Here is a 16,236-nt window from a genome sequence, read left to right as displayed (position 1 = left end):
TTACATGTTGGTTGTTATTCGCCGTTTCACCTGGTGATGGCGCCGTCGCCGCTTCAGCAACACGGAACAAAAAAAACAAACGCGAAGAAGACTCTGGGTGAATGAGTCAAGATGGCGGCTTCCCTGCTTAGGCTCACCCGCGGGACTTTAGGTAGAACCTTGAACGGTAAGTGTCGAATATATAACACTTTTGCCTGATAAACATTTTATTTATCGAGGTTATAGGTGTCTGTGGAATTTCCCTCAAACAGTCTCCTTAACACTGTGTTGTCCACCGCTAGTGACCTTTCTCCTAGCTCCAAAGCTAACTGCACATAGTAAGGTTGGGCTGAATGCTAAACCGATCCGTGCTACCTCTATAAGCGCCCTACAAATGACGTCTGCACTCCATGTAGTGCACAGTTTAGCCAAATAGGGAGCCGTTTGGGATTTGGCTTGGTTTAGCACGACTAAAGTGGCAAAACAGATTATTAGTAGATCGCAAGCGGTGTTCTATCGGTCTTGTGTTACGTAAAATCTTGAGGCTGTCCGTAAATAAAAAGTAGACCTGTAGACCTGGACATTTGCAGTGGTAAAAACTAGGGCTGGGTAGAAGAAAAATCGATTCTCTGATTTTTATCGATCTTCAATTTAAAGAAATGATATCGATTCGGGAAATCCCTGAATCGATTCTTAACGCGCGTGCTTTACTTGCGCGGATGTGAATATTATCTGTAGTTCGCTTCTCGTCCTGACGATGTCGCCATCGTTCATAACCGTTGTAAGTTTTAAATGAATTTCACTGTTGCACATTTACAACGTTTTTATTTTTACAGTAATGTGCAGTTTGTGCTTACCTTGTGTACACCGTATGCACATGTTTGTGATTTTTTTTGTTACAATGTTTGTTATTCATAGTAAAAGTAAAAAGTAAGTAAACATAACTGCGTGGGCCCTGTTGTTAATATAAACATGTATTTCAGTAATATAGCTAAGTAGGAGGGTTTCAGTTACCTGCATTTATATTAAAAGATGGGTTCCATGTCTGCAAAACTAACTTTTTAAATGAAATATTGATAACTAATTGATATTGAATCAAATCGAATTGAAACCATATAAATAAGAATCGAATCGCCAGATTGGTCGCGATCTGCACTGGTTCTGATGTATAAGCTGGCAAGATCTGATGACAGATGTAGACTTTATCCGCAGTGCATAATAAGTAAACACAACATTAATCAATTTCTAACTTCTAACTACTGGTACAATGCTGTATGATTTGACTTAGTGATTTGACGGAACTAAAGTATCAACCAACCGACCAGAAACAGGTGTAAGTGTAATTGTAGGACAAGCAAGGGCTTCTGCTTTAAAGCACAATAGCTGGCAGTGTTAGTGCACTGGAGTACTGCAAACAAGGGCTGAAACTAATGATTATTTTCATAATCGATTAGTTGACCGATTATTTTTTTTGATTAATCGGGGGGGGGGGTTGGTCAGTTCCATTTTTTTCTCATATATTTAAAATAAAATCCACAAACTGAGTGTTACAAATATAAACTTCAGATTAAACTTTACACAACTGTTTGTCTGTGTATTGGGTTCTTTTCAGTCTTATATAGGCAAATTGGACAAACACCTAAAAATATATATTATTAATTTAGAACTGTAGTTTACTTCAGTGCTTTATGTGCATCCATAAAAATAATGCATAAATACTTATATATATTAGGGCTGCAACTAACTTAACTAGTATATGACAAACTTCATACATTAGACGGTAGAGTACATAATACATAGTGTAAGTGTATAGTACAACATTTGGGACACAACTTTAGTATTTAATCTCCGAAGTGTGTTTTTGGAACAGAAGTAACGTTGTGAGTAAATATATCCCGTGCCACGCGCAGACCAACTAATCCATAATGAGATTCGTTGACAACGATTTTCATAATCGATTATTATCGATTTGATCAATTAGCTGTTGCAGCTCTACTGCAAACATTGCTTACCAAGTGTTCAGGCTAAAAATTATCTAAGCTTAAAGATGACATAGGGTTAGGGTTTCCCTTACAACACTGATGATGGGTCTGTATACAAGGGTGATGTTCCACTGGTTAATCTACAGATGGGTGAGAAATGAAAGGGAAATCGGTGCCTGTTATTCTCTTGTGTAGGCTGAGATAACATTGGTATGTGGATGTATTTTTTAGGTGTTTAATAATTCCGAGTGAAATGGTACTGAATTTGAAATTGATGGGGTTTTTTTTTAACTTAATCTTCTTTGTGTTTGTAGGCATTATGTTGTTTTTTTTTTTTTTTGTTAAATTAATTAACATTTTTATTTATTTTACTACTGTTTTGCAGACGATTTGTTAGCTAAATTATATATTGTGATGCGCATCGTGTTTCGTAAAAACATCCTCAAGTATCGTGATATTATATTTTTGTCATCATATCGCTCAGCCCTACTTTTGGGGCATTTATTTGGCTGGCATTCTTTGCCTCCTTAGAGGGAATATAAGTTATTCTGACTGATCAATCATTTTCATCCTATGAGGAAACATTTCAATTCTGATAGGACAGGTCTTTTCCAGGATGATCTTGTCCCCATCCCCAGGGCTTATTGCACAAGGAATATGTTTTGGAAGAACAATGTTCGCCCCTCCTGTACAGTTCCAGAGACAAGTAACTTTAAAGCTGTTCTGATGGCTTGTGTTGGCCCGACACCTTACTAAAATAAACAGCTAGAGTGGAACTATGGGCTGTCAGGTACTGGGTTATATATTCAAAAGCAAAAAAATATATATTACCCAGGCTCAAGTCTTCGTTGCCTAACATAGTGATTATTTTACAGGGCCCTCCACTAATATTGGCACCCTTGGTAAATATGAGCAAAGAAGGCAAAGTAAAATTGACTTTATTGTTTAACCTTTTGATCTTTTGTTTAAAAATTTCACAAAAATACTGCTCTCATGGATACCAAACAATTGCAAAAACAACACAGGTTTACCAAAAAATATCTCTGTTAAATATAGGTGTGCAACAATTATTGGCATCCTTTCAGTCAATACTTTGTGCTACTTCCTTTTGCCAAGATAACAGCTCTGAGTCTTCTCCTATAATGCCTGATGAGGTTGGAGAATACATGACAAGGGATCTGAGACCATTCCTCCATACAGAATCTCTCCAGTTCCTTCACATTTTGAGGTCCACGCTGGTGGACTCTCCTCTTCAGTTCACTCCACAGGTTTTCTATGGGTTTCTAGTCAGGGTACTGGGATGGTCATGGCAGGACCTTGATTTTGTGGTCAGTAAACCTTTTTTGTGTTGATTTTGATGTATGTTTTGGATCATCGTCCTGCTGGAAGATCCAGTCACGGCCCATTTTAAGCTTTCTGGCAGAGACAGTCAGGTTTTCATTTAATATCTGTTGATATTTGATAGAATCCATGATGCCATGTATCCTAACAAAATGTCCGGGTCCTCTGGCAGAAAAAGAGCCCCAAAACATTAAAGAGCCACCACCATATTTAACCGTGGGCTTGAGGTACTTTTCCATATGGCTACCTCTCTGTGTGCCAAAACCACCTCTGGTGTCTATTGCCAAAAATCTCTATTTTGGTTTCATCTGACCATAGAACCCGATCCCATTTGAAGTTCCAGTAGGGTCTGGCAAACTGAAGATGCTTGAGTTTGTTTTTGGATGAGAGTAGAGGCTTTTTTCTTGAAACCCTTCCAAACAACTTGTGGTGATGTAGGTGACTTCAGATTGTAGTTTTGGAGACTTTCTGACCCCAAGACGCAACTAACTTCTGCAATTCTCCAGCTGTGATCCTTGGAGATTTTTTGGCCACTTGAACCATCCTCTTAACAGTGCGTTGAGACAATATAGACACACGTCCAATTACAGGTTGATTCATATAATTTCCAGTTGACTGGAACTTAATTATTGCCCTGATGGTGGAAATGGGCATTTTCAATGCTTTTGCTATTTTCTCCCATTTTGTGAAGCTCAACAACCTTTTGCCGCGCATCACAGCTATATTCCTTGGTCTTACCCATTGTTATGAATGACTAAGAGAATTTGGCCTATGTGTTACCTCATATTTATACCCCTGTGAAACATGAAGTAATGATTGAACAATTTCCTGTTCCTAGTCACCTGGGTATACTAAAAAAAAAATTTTAGCAATGAAAAAAATCAGTGGGAATACTTCAAATATATTTTTCTCATATGAATTCATAGGGGTGCCAATAATTGTTGTTATTTAACAAAGATATTGTTTTCTGGATAAAATTTTTTTTTTAAACTCAAAAGATTAAATGGTTAAACAATACAGACAATTTTTCACACCTTTCTTTGCTCATATTTACTAAGGGTGCCAATATTAGTGGAGCTCACTGTAATGTACGTCATTTATGGAAAATTGTAATTTAACGTGTTTTGAAATTATACATTATACCTGTGAAATAGTCATTTTCATCATCATTTAAAATAAATAAATAAATGAATACTTTTAAAACAGTGTTTAAGTTTGCTTTAGAATCCAGGAGTAAGTCAACTAATCCTCACATAATCATCATATAATGATCATAAAGAAACATCTTATCAGCATTATGTCTTGTTTATATATAAGAGCACTTGAATAGAAGTACATAGAGATGTCAGAAAACAATTAATTACTTGTATAAACATATAAAGTGTCTTTCCTAAAAGTATTACATGTAAGTTGTTAACAGTTTTCAACAGGCACTTATTAGAGTTGCTGGTTTTTCTGTTGGTAAATCTAAACTAGCACTGTATTGGGCACATGGAGCACTACACACCTTGTAATGAGCAGCACACCAGCCAATGTAATGAGTATATTTATAAACTGATTTGATTGTAAAATTATTTTTTTTAAATGTCCTGCCTTCTGCAGAGTTGGATGTTTTATTATGTGGATTATTCTAATTCATTTACAGATAATTCTAAGTATGTTGCATCTTTTCAAGTAATTAAAATTCCACTGGATGTAGTGTGTGTGTGTGTGTGTCTGTAGGCATCAAGGAGAGATGTCTACTAATTTAATGGTTTATAGGTGAATTTTTTTCATTGATATCCTGTTAGTTGTTCAGTGATTATTTATGATTTCCTCTGTCACTCGGTTATAGCTGTGAGTCGGAATGCTGCACTGATCCCAGCGCGTTGTGAAGCAACAGCAACCGAGACAAGACGTGAGTAGCTCTAACTTCTGGACTAAAATATTTTCTACATAGGAAATTGTATCTCTGTCAAAAACCGTTTCCGCCAACTAGAGACAAAGCCCTGCGTTTGGCACATTTGTGTCTAGAATATCTAGAGTTCTTATGCAAGATTTTTTTTATACTATTAATGTGTATAGAAATGTTTCACAGGTTTTAGGTTCAGTTTATTAGGTTGTCATTTTCTAACTCGGCTGTACTGTGTTTTATAGCTACGGTTAGGCCCAAGGATGCGGTGACTCATAACCAGCTGTCTCAGTTTGGGGAATATGTGGCTGAAATTCTTCCCAAATATGTGCAGCAAGTTGAGGTATTCTGCTCAAAGCAGCTTATTGTCCTACTGGTTTCCCCTTATTTAATGCAATGCTGAACATTATGCCAACATTAATTCTTACATTTTAACTGACCTTCATAGCAGCTTGTGCTATTTCCTAAGCTGCTATAAACATCTCTTATTTGGCATGTGAGCACAGTGTTAGCTCAATTAATACGAGATGTGTGTATCTTTAGGTCACATGCTACAACGAGCTGGAAGTTATGATCCACCCAGAGGGAGTCGTACCTGTACTGACTTTCCTTCGGGATCACTCCAATGCCCAGTTCCGCAACATGACTGACCTCACCGCAGTTGATGTTCCCACTAGGCAAAACCGCTTTGAGGTAGGAACGCACACAGCCTGAAGGAAATTACATTACAGAATTTGGCAGACACCCTTATCTAGAGCGACTTACAATTATCTCATTTATACAGCTGAGCAGTTGAGGGTTAAGGGGTCTTGCGCAAGGGCCCAACAGTGGCAGCTTGGCAGTGCTGGGGTTTGAACTCGCAACCCTCCGACCTTCCCTAATAATTCCCTAAATTACATCCACATGCTTTCTGATTGAATTGGTGTTGATTAAAATTGTTCCCACTTTTAAAGTACCTTTTTGAACATTTAAATTTCTTTTCTGATACGAAAACCTTGATATTAAAGGTTTGACGTCTGATTCTGGGAATAGTAAAAGCATTCTCTTAGAGCAGAAGTCCCTTTTTGTTAATTAAAAAGATGTAAATAACCTGTAACCTGACACTTCTTAAAAAGATGTAAATAACCTGTAACAGTACTTAGCTCACTAAGTAAAACTCATTTTTAATATGTCGAAACTGCATTTATTTTACGGTCTCACAAGAATCCAAAGTGAATAATATTATTATATCATATCATTGCATATTATATAACAGTAATACGTGAAGTGCTTTCCGACTTCAGCTTTATATCGCTCCAGCTCTTTCTCGTCTGCATGATATGAATTTACAGACAGGTTGGCAGATCTACATGGCTGTACCAAATGATTTTAAATGGAAGAAATACAATTAGAACAATTGCAATGAGGAATTGTCAAGCTACTCCTGAGTGATTTTCCTTTTTTAAATCATTGTTACATTGTAGCAATACGACCATAATTGACGTGATGAATTTAAGGCTGTTTAACATTTGAACACAGTGAATTTGTAATTTGTGAGAATTTCTGCCCTCCGTCTTCTTTCTTCTATACGTAACAATGTGTTTAACTTAAATGGTTAAGAAATGATGTACCTGTTGTTAATATTGGGAGGATTTTGTCTATCCAGTGAAAACTAATAACATTGTTTCGTGCTATTAATCAGGAATTTACTTCTCTTGAGTCCTAAATATTAACTGATGGTAAAAACCAATCCTTCTGCTTAATTATGAAAGCAGTTTTAAAAGGTGACCATAAAAAATACATTACAACTTGTGTCTTTTTTGCTCTTAAACAAATATGGCAGTCTGAAATATCTATGAAGTCGTCGTCAGTTCTTTGTGTAGTGTCTGTAATTATTTTACCCTTGGTAATGTGTGTTTGTGGCTGCAGATTAAACAAAAAAACGATCTTGTTTTCCAGATTGTATATAATCTGCTGTCATTGCGCTTCAACTCTCGCATTCGAGTCAAGACCTACACAGATGAGCTGACCCCCGTTGACTCGGCTGTCCCTGTCCATGAAGCGGCCAACTGGTATGAAAGAGAGGTACGTGATCCTTTCTCACCTTTTCCACCCATACTTAGATACACTTTTAAGTACCCAAAAGACATGCCATATGTAGATTTATCATTTCTATAATGGATCATGCTACATTTCCTCTTATCTTTAGGTGTGGGACATGTTTGGAGTGTTCTTTGCAAATCATCCGGATCTGAGACGAATCCTAACAGATTATGGTTTTGAAGGCCATCCATTTAGAAAAGATTTCCCACTGTCTGGATATGTAGAGGTAAAGATATTGGCACTTTCCACTACTAAAGACATTAGTAGTGTCATATAATGTGTGTGTGTGTGTGTGTGTATGTATATATATATATATATATATATATATATATATATATATATATATATATATATATATGAACATTATTTAACAACTGAGTGTCCACAAGCTTTAAAGCAGAAGTTAAATCAATATATTAAAAATGCTAAAAAAAAGAAAAACAAAAGTAGAGACAAAGTGTTAACTGGTAAGAGGCTGAATGTTCTGCAGTAACACACACATTCACTCATCTGAACACAGTAACATGTTACTTTATTCTGTAAATGTGTGACACTTCTTACATGTATATACAATTAAATGTTCTAACCCCATTACAGTTACTGCTCTCATTAAAAAAAACACACACACACACAATTACTTTTTCTAAATATAGCATCAAACAACATATTTGATCAAAATGAATATTTGAGTCAGAGTTATTGCACTTCGTTTCTATTTCGCGCTGTTTGATTGACGCGCATGCGTGGACTCATGCTCATTCAGTGAAGTTTAATGGAGACTCACTCGCTGTCAGGATGAGTCTTTATGTAAAATGGAAATATTGGTGTGAATTTCTAACATTTACAGGTAAGGATATAAAGCTAAAAATGTCATCTCTGCACTGAAGAAAAAACGTGTATGTTACACATTAAACAGCACACGCATCTGTCGCAGCATCAGACACGACAAGCCACATTAATACACACGGTTTTACAGTAACCACCAGGCAAGCAGCATCTCATGTATTAAGTTTTTACACCCAGTCCCCTGTCTTAAAAAAAACTTACTGACCGTTACAACACACTGACACCCGACATCTTCCTTAAAGAAGCGTTAAAGAAACATCACCTTACTGAAAGCGTCACCATATCAATCAGTATGTTTACATGGACAACAATAATCCAATATTAACCTGGTTAAGACAATACTCGGATTAAGAAACGAGCATGTAAACAGCGATTATTGATAACCTTAATCTGACTAAAGTCACACTCAAAGTAAACACAAATGGAATTAAGACATTTGGCAAATTCCTGTTTTAGTGGCATTATCGAAGTGCATTACAGACACGTACACACCTTAATTACACTATTAACGTCGTGTGGGAGTTTTCACCGCATTTTGCGACAGGACACGTACACACACGGCAGTGCTCAACCGTTTAACGGCAAACAAGAGAGCACGGCTGCGTTCCAAACCGCATACTTACCTACTATATAGTAGGAGAAATACATGCATTTCTATATACCATATAGTAGGTAAGTATCACTTTAATTGATGGCAGGTGTATACTAATTAGTGTTTAACATGAGTTTGAATATGATTTGGTTGTGGCAGTGTTCAGAATCATTCCCAATTATAAAAGGGTGTGTGCACATACACGCACACACACACGCGTATGCACGCTGGATATTGGAAGTTTTTTCTGTGTTCCCAAAACATTTTTGGGTGTTTGTCACTTGATATTTATATGTTGCAATTTCATAATAAAGGAGAAGATTCTGACAAGATTCTTAGTTTCATTTCTTTACATAACAAAAACCCTGAAATTTTAATGAGTGTGTGTAGACTTCTTATATGCACTGTATCTCATGAATAATGTGTTTGTCTCTTAGGTGCGCTATGATGATGAGCTGAAACGGGTTGTAGCAGAGCCTGTGGAACTTGCACAGGAGTTCAGGAAGTTTGACCTGAACAGTCCGTGGGAGGCATTTCCTGCATACAGGGAACCCAAAGATGCGCCCAAACTAGAGGCCGGTGACAAACCTGCAAAGTAACGTCCTTTCCGATGTAGTCAAATGCCTGACACACATTGACACCTTTCTGCTACCGTATTTATGTAAATATGAGACCATGTGTTGACTTATGTATCTCAGTCCTTATTTCAGAGACCTCTCAAGTATCTGAATAAAGTGAATTCCAAAATAACCACTGTGCTCTCTCATTGACATTTTCACAGCTTGGGAGCTGTGATGTTCCCCATCCGCCTCTCTCCCCCATGATGCTCCTCTATACATACATATCCCTGCATGACACAAATGAAAGTGGTGTGGTAGGAAAAATACACATTTAGAAATCGCACACATATAGTAACCATTCAAGAATTATGCAGAATTAGAAATTTATACGTGCCCTGGAAGTGTGACATGTATGCAGGATACTAGCAAGTAGAATACAGACATCCATTCAGACATACACATGCATTCATGTTTAAAAGAAAGCAATAAGAATCTTTAATTCATGAATCTGAATTTAATTCTATTAACACTATATTGCTAATATACAGTGTAGACAATAACTATTGCATCTGCTCGCCTCCGATGTTTTTATTATCTGAGCTGTGTTCATTGTGTTGTATTTAGTTATGTAATCTGTGCATTTTGTTCTTCAGCCCATCAAAACGTTCCATAAAAATCATACACAGTAAGGGTGTGTAGATGCCTCAGCTCACTCACTGTCCTTCGTTGTATTGTACAAAAATACTAGGGCTGTCAATTGATTAAAATTTTTAATCGAATTAATTACATGGTGTGCTAATTAATTAATCGCAATTAATCCCACATCAAGAAATTATCCCCAAAAGCTCATTTAAAGCCATTATTGTGTTGGATGAGAAAAGCATTGAATAGGCATCACAAAAAGTAGCTTTGGAAATGTATTTTTTTATTTGATTCAATGTAGAATTTATTACATAAACTAGACGCAATTAAGAAATACTTCCATCAGCCCCCTTCCACCAAATTAACAGGCCTACAGTCCACAGCAATCCACAGAAGCCCTAAGTGGCCATGCGTAATTTATTTATTTTTCTTTTGTTTTCTCGTGATCTCAACCTAACATAATAGTTGTTTTCTCGTGATCTCGACTTAATTTTCTCGACTTAAAAACTAAAAATCTTGCTCCTTGTGAATGGGACTGGTGTTGTACGTGCATTGGCGTCTTCACCATCGCCGTCATAAATGTAATAATTACCTGCTATAGAGATGGACTTTATCTCAGCATTAAGAGCGAGGGATGTATCTGTCTCAAGACACTAATGTGGAAGTTGTCAGTCACTGGACGAGTTTTGAATTTTAAATTTCCCTTCAGAGGACTAAGCAGAGTTTGGTCATCGCCTTGCCTCGTGCTCGTCACTAAGCAACTGCGTGCAATCTAAGATGCATTAATCGTTTTAATGTGTTCTTCTCACCCCGCCCCCCCCCCCCCCCCCCCCCCCCCGAGATTAAGCGAACTAAACTAATGCATTAAATCGACAGCCTTAAAAAATACATAGAAATACACCAACACGTCCTGTTCGTCATTAGCTGGCTATCATCTCAACAACTTCACAGCTGTGCACCAATAAATACTCCACAGTGGAAATAAATCCAGTGTCTATAATCTATTATTCACTAACTTCTCTCAAATTATAGAACATATAAATGCTTTACCCATTCAGAAAAAAAAGATAAAGTCCTGAATCCTTTTTCCTCGTATTACAGTTTTTTATTAGTCTCTCCAGCTCTCACTCTCTCCCCCTCTCCCCATTGGTTTATATTGGACTCTCACGTTCTCACCTTCTTGATTAGCTGATGACTCTCTGATGATACTTCTTTCTTGTCTAATGTTGTGGTGTGTACAAATGTCTCTGCAAGTCCAACCCAACACCTTCCGAATTACTATTACAGGATCGTGAGAATGGTTTGAAAGGTAATTAATAATAATTAAAAAAAAAAAAGAAAGCAGTAGAACTAGAAGCATGTTATTAATCATTTTGCAAATGTGCAAGCTCTAATGTTGAAGGTATAAAGAAAAACAAACTGATTTAGTGGCACTTATTGAAAAGCTAAGCCGATTTAGGGAAGGAAATGTAAATACAGTCTGTGTTCGCTGTCAGGAATTTGAACCATTTATCTGATGAAAGTTTTTTATTGGTTTGTGAGTTGGAATATTTTCCTTACTTAAGACAAGTACAATGTCCTAGGGGATAGCAGCTAATGGCTCTTTCAGCAGTCAACATACTACAAGCTGGCATTTTGGGAATGGGGAAACAGGAAACACAATAAAGGCAGACTAGAATAGGATGAGGGAAGGCTTAGAGTCAGTGGACTGAATAAAGATGTTAAAGATATTACTGTTCCTTTTAACTGCTGTAGTAAGTGTAGTCTCTAGTAAGTATAGTCTTGAGGCCTAAACCCACTAGTAAGAATTGCTTTTATTTTAGTTTATACCACAGTGCAATTGACTTTTCCAATCAGATAAGATTGTGTGGATTAATTTTCTATAACAACAGCTCTGACAGAAAACACACAGGAAATCATAAGTGGATGCGCCATATGATCTAAAACTAGTAATAAGATAAATATAAAACTGTTATAGGAAAATAGTCAACTTCAGGGTCACACAACCCCTTTTAATTATTTTCCTATGTTGTATTGCATAGTAAATACACATCTTCAACTGTCCTCCTGTTTATTCCCTAAAATAAATCTAATATTCATCTAAAAATTCAAAGAGATGGTATTCTAGGTAACACTACTCTTGTTCAAATAATTTACCTTTTTTTATAAGGCAAAGAACTGCATGCGAGCTTAATTTATTTTTGCATTCAATTTCATGGTAATATTAAGAACAGTTTTTTTTTTACTAAATAAAAAGGAAACCTGTTCATCATTCACTGTATAACAGATCTGCAAACACAACAGTAATTACATGCTGAATTAACTACAATAATTGCAAAATTATTGCGCACACACGCACACACACACACACACAGATACTTGTACGTTTATGTTTAAGGCTAACTCATCACCTGAATTACATGGCTGTTTGTAAATCATTTTATGTAAATTAAGGGAACTCATAGGGGATGCAAACTTCTAAACTGAGCAAATGTATAGGTCCATGTATATGTAGGTCCATATATAAAGGTCCATGTGGACGTGTGCTCCATTACGTGAAATTACATCAACAGACTAGACGGTGGGTCACAAAGGAAAACCCAACATGACATGTTAATAAGGTTTGATTTCTTCCAAAATATATTTTCACTATTGGTTGTGGAGAGCACAGTGTAACACATTCTAAAATCTCCCAACGGTGTTCAGTTACATTGAGATCTAGTGAGTATGAAGGCCATAGAAAATGATTTTTCATTTTCATCCTCATCAAATTATTCAGAGAGACCTTGTGGATGTGGGGTAGGGGCATCCTAGAAGAAACCACTCCTATCGATATAGAAATATTTCATCATAGGATAAAGGTGATCAGTCAGAAGAAATTTGTATTGGTTTACAGAGTGAACCCAAACCATGCCAGCAAAAAGCCCTCTCAGCATAACTGGACCTCCTCACTGGGCTAAGCATTCAAGTCTGTACCTTTCTGTTGGTATGCGTCACACTCTCACACTCACACTCTCCCACTTGGTGAAGGATGACTCATCTGACCAGATCGCTCTATTCTCTGTAGGCCATTGCCTGTGGTTTTTGCACTACTGAACCCTCACATGTGAGTTTATCTTTGTAATGAGGTGTATATTCACTGCAACCCTACTATAATACCCTGTTCTATGTAGCAGTTGATGGATTATTCTTGCTGCCTTAATATTAACATCCTGTGTTAACATTCTCAGTCACCTGAACAACAATCACACTAATACTTGAGCATCAGGTTCAGTGAATGCATGCTTTGGAACACAATTCCAACCTTGTTTCATAATGTGTCATAAATCTAAATGCAGATGCACGGTTCCTATTGAGACACTGCCAGCTGAGCAGTCTTTGGGCCCTAATAATAAACCCCCCTTCAAAGTCACTTTGACCTGGTCACCCAGGTCTGCTCAGCATTTTTCTACACTCCAAAGACTATGGTAAGATGTGAATTGCTTTGATGTTAAGTTTGTGAACTTAACATCTTTTTAATTTTTTAATTTTCTATATTTCCGCATAAATATGAACTAAAACATTGTTTTCACACAAGTCCTAAAAGTAGACAAAAAGAGAATCCAATTAAACAAATGAGAAAATAATGTATTTAAATCATATATATATATATATATATATATATATATATATATATATATATATATATATATATATATATGCAGTACCTCACAAAAGTGAGTACACCCCTCACATTTTTGTAAATATTTGATTATATCTTTTCATGTGACAACACTGAAGAAATGACACTTTGCTCCAACATCCACCAGCTCTGTGATGTCATCATGGGGGAGTGGAAGAGGACTCCAGTGGCAACCTGTGAAGCTCTGGTGAACTTCATGCCCAAGAGGGTTAAGGCAGTGCTGGAAAATAATGGTGGCCACACAAAATATTGACAGTTTGGAGTCCAGTTTGGACATTTTCACTTAGGGGTGTACTCACTTTTGTTGCCAGCGGTTTAGACATTAATGGCTGTGTGTTGAGTTATTTTGAGGGGACAGCAGATTTACACTGTTACACAAGCTGTACACTCACTACTTTACATTGTAGCAAAGTGTCATTTCTTCAGTGTTGTCACATGAAAAGATATAATCAAATATTTACAAAAATGTGAGGGGTGTACTCACTTTTGTGAGATACTGTGTGTGTGTATATATATATATTGTACTTGTTCAATTATTTATTGTGGAAAATGATCCAGTATTACATATCTGTGAGTGGCAAAAGTATGCGATCCTTTGCTTTCAGTATCTGGTGTGACCCCCTTGTGCAGCAATAACTGCGACTAAACGTTTCCGGTAACTGTTGATCAGACCTGCACATCAGTTTGTAGGAATTTCAGCCTGTTCCTCAGTACAGACCAGCTTCAACTCTGGGATGTTGGTGGGTTTCCTCACATGAACTGCTTGCTTCAGGTCCTTCCACAACATTTCTATTGGATTAAGGTCAGGACTGTGACTTGGCCATTCCAAAACATCAACTTTATTCTTCTTTAACCATTCTTAGGTAGAAGGACTCGTGTGTTTAGGGTCACTGTCTTGCTGCATGACCCACTTTCTCTTGAGATTCAGTTCACAGACAGATGTCCTGACATTTTCCTTTAGAATTTGTTGGCATAATTCAGAATTAATTGTTGCATCAATGATGACGAGTCGTCCTGACCCAAATGCAGCAAAACAGGCCCAAACCATGATACTACCACTACTCTGTTTCACAGATGGGACAAGGTCCTTGTGCTGGAATACAGTGTTTTCCTTTCTCCAAACATAACACTTCTAATTTAAACCTAAAAAATCTATTTTGGTCTTATCCGGCCACAAAACATTTTTCCAGTTGTCTTCTGGCTTGACCATGTGATCTTTAGCAAACTGCAGAGGGACAGCAATGTTCTTTTTGGAGAGCAGTGGCTTCCTCCTTGCAACCCTGCCATGCACACCATTGTTCAGTGTTCTCCTGATGGTGGACTCATGAACATTAACATTAGCCAATGTGAGAGGTCTTTAGTTCCTTAAAAGTGACCCTGGGTTCCTTTCTGACCTCATGGACTATTATACGTCTTGCTCTTGGAGTGATCTTTGTTGGTCGACCACTCTTGGGGAGGGTAACAATGGTCTTGAATGTACTCCATTTGTACACAATCTGTCTGACAGTGATTGGAGTCCAAACTCTTTAGAGATGATTTGTAACATTTTCTAGCCTGATTAGGTCCTCAGAAATCCCCTCCAATTTCATCTTAAAATGAACTGCTCATCCTAGAGGTTCACATGCTTTTGCCACTCACAGATATGTAATATTGGATCAGTTTCCTCAATAAATAAGTATAATATTTGTCTCTCATTTGTTTAATTGGGTTCCCTTTGTCTACCTTTTTTTGTGTGTGAAAGTCATATTTATGTAGATATATAGAAAATTCTAAAGGTTTCGCAAACTCTCAAGCACCACTGTATATGTAGTATGTGTCCATTAATAAATAAAATAAGTTTTTCTTTTGATCGTTTGATTACAATTCTCTCACAGGTATTACAAAACTACACACCAAAATTTGAGTTTGTGAGATAAAAAAACATACAAAAAACAAGTCCTACAATGACAGAATGAAGATACTCTGTTTTGCTATTAAATGAGAAAATTGCAGATAATGTGGAATCGCCCATCGAAGCCACTGTCCAGTTTGACTTACTGTGAGTTACATTTATTTTTTAGACAGATTTTCTCAGTGGTCACTTATTGCAGGTTTTTACCTAACCTAATTTAATAACGGCAGTCCCCTGTGAATGTGATTTGTGTCATTTGTTTTCCTTAATGGCCATTTGCATTTTGTTCTTGATAGCGAATATGTGCTCTATAATGCATAATGTACACATGGTGATCTATTAGATTAACATTTTTTAGTACCAAATAATGTACTGCTAATATACAGGACCTCAAACTTGAAATTGTTTACAGCCAGTTTTTTATTCACGTTGGTGTCAGTCACAAAAACATCCACAGAACATTGTAAAAGAGATACAATCTCACTGAGCCTGAACTCAGACCACACGAACAAAAATAGCTAGTCAGACAATACTCTAGAGTTAGGGTAGATCTCAGTATATTCACAACATTTCCTTTTATGATCGCATATTATAGTGTGAATCACTATGACACCAGTTACAGAATAAAAATGTGAACATTCATGAGGGTATAAATGGATAGAAATCAAACAAATTAAGTATATCCCAGTGTGGAATTGTGCACATGTGGCATGTGTGCTTTTCTTTTTTAATTATATTAACAAGTTCT

General features: G+C 36.8%; 1 protein-coding gene across 1 annotated transcript; it reads left to right on the top strand.

The window, feature by feature from the left end:
- The first annotated feature begins 67 nt into the window (after nucleotides 1-67).
- Nucleotides 68-9,463, top strand: ndufs3 (NADH:ubiquinone oxidoreductase core subunit S3). Its single transcript, XM_053616575.1, has 7 exons — nucleotides 68-166; nucleotides 5,137-5,199; nucleotides 5,439-5,536; nucleotides 5,737-5,886; nucleotides 7,132-7,257; nucleotides 7,382-7,501; nucleotides 9,151-9,463. The coding sequence occupies exons 1-7, from the start codon at nucleotides 112-114 to the stop codon at nucleotides 9,310-9,312; spliced, it is 774 nt and encodes a 257-aa protein (XP_053472550.1). The 5' UTR covers nucleotides 68-111; the 3' UTR covers nucleotides 9,313-9,463.
- Nucleotides 9,464-16,236: the final 6,773 nt, after the last annotated feature.

The sequence above is a fragment of the Ictalurus furcatus genome, chromosome 27 (genome assembly GCF_023375685.1).
Source record: "Ictalurus furcatus strain D&B chromosome 27, Billie_1.0, whole genome shotgun sequence".
NCBI lineage: Eukaryota > Metazoa > Chordata > Actinopteri > Siluriformes > Ictaluridae > Ictalurus > Ictalurus furcatus.
Note: the sequence above shows the minus strand (reverse complement) of the source record. Positions and strands in the feature narration are given on the sequence as shown.

Excerpts from the sequence above, each read along its gene's own strand:
- ndufs3 (XM_053616575.1), top strand. The coding sequence starts at position 112 with ATGGCGGCTTCCCTGCTTAGGCTCACCCGCGGGACTTTAGGTAGAACC. Across the intron at positions 167-5,136 it reads TTTAGGTAGAACCTTGAACG|CTGTGAGTCGGAATGCTGCA; the intron begins GTAAGTGTCGAA and ends ACTCGGTTATAG. Across the intron at positions 7,258-7,381 it reads CCAACTGGTATGAAAGAGAG|GTGTGGGACATGTTTGGAGT; the intron begins GTACGTGATCCT and ends TCTTATCTTTAG.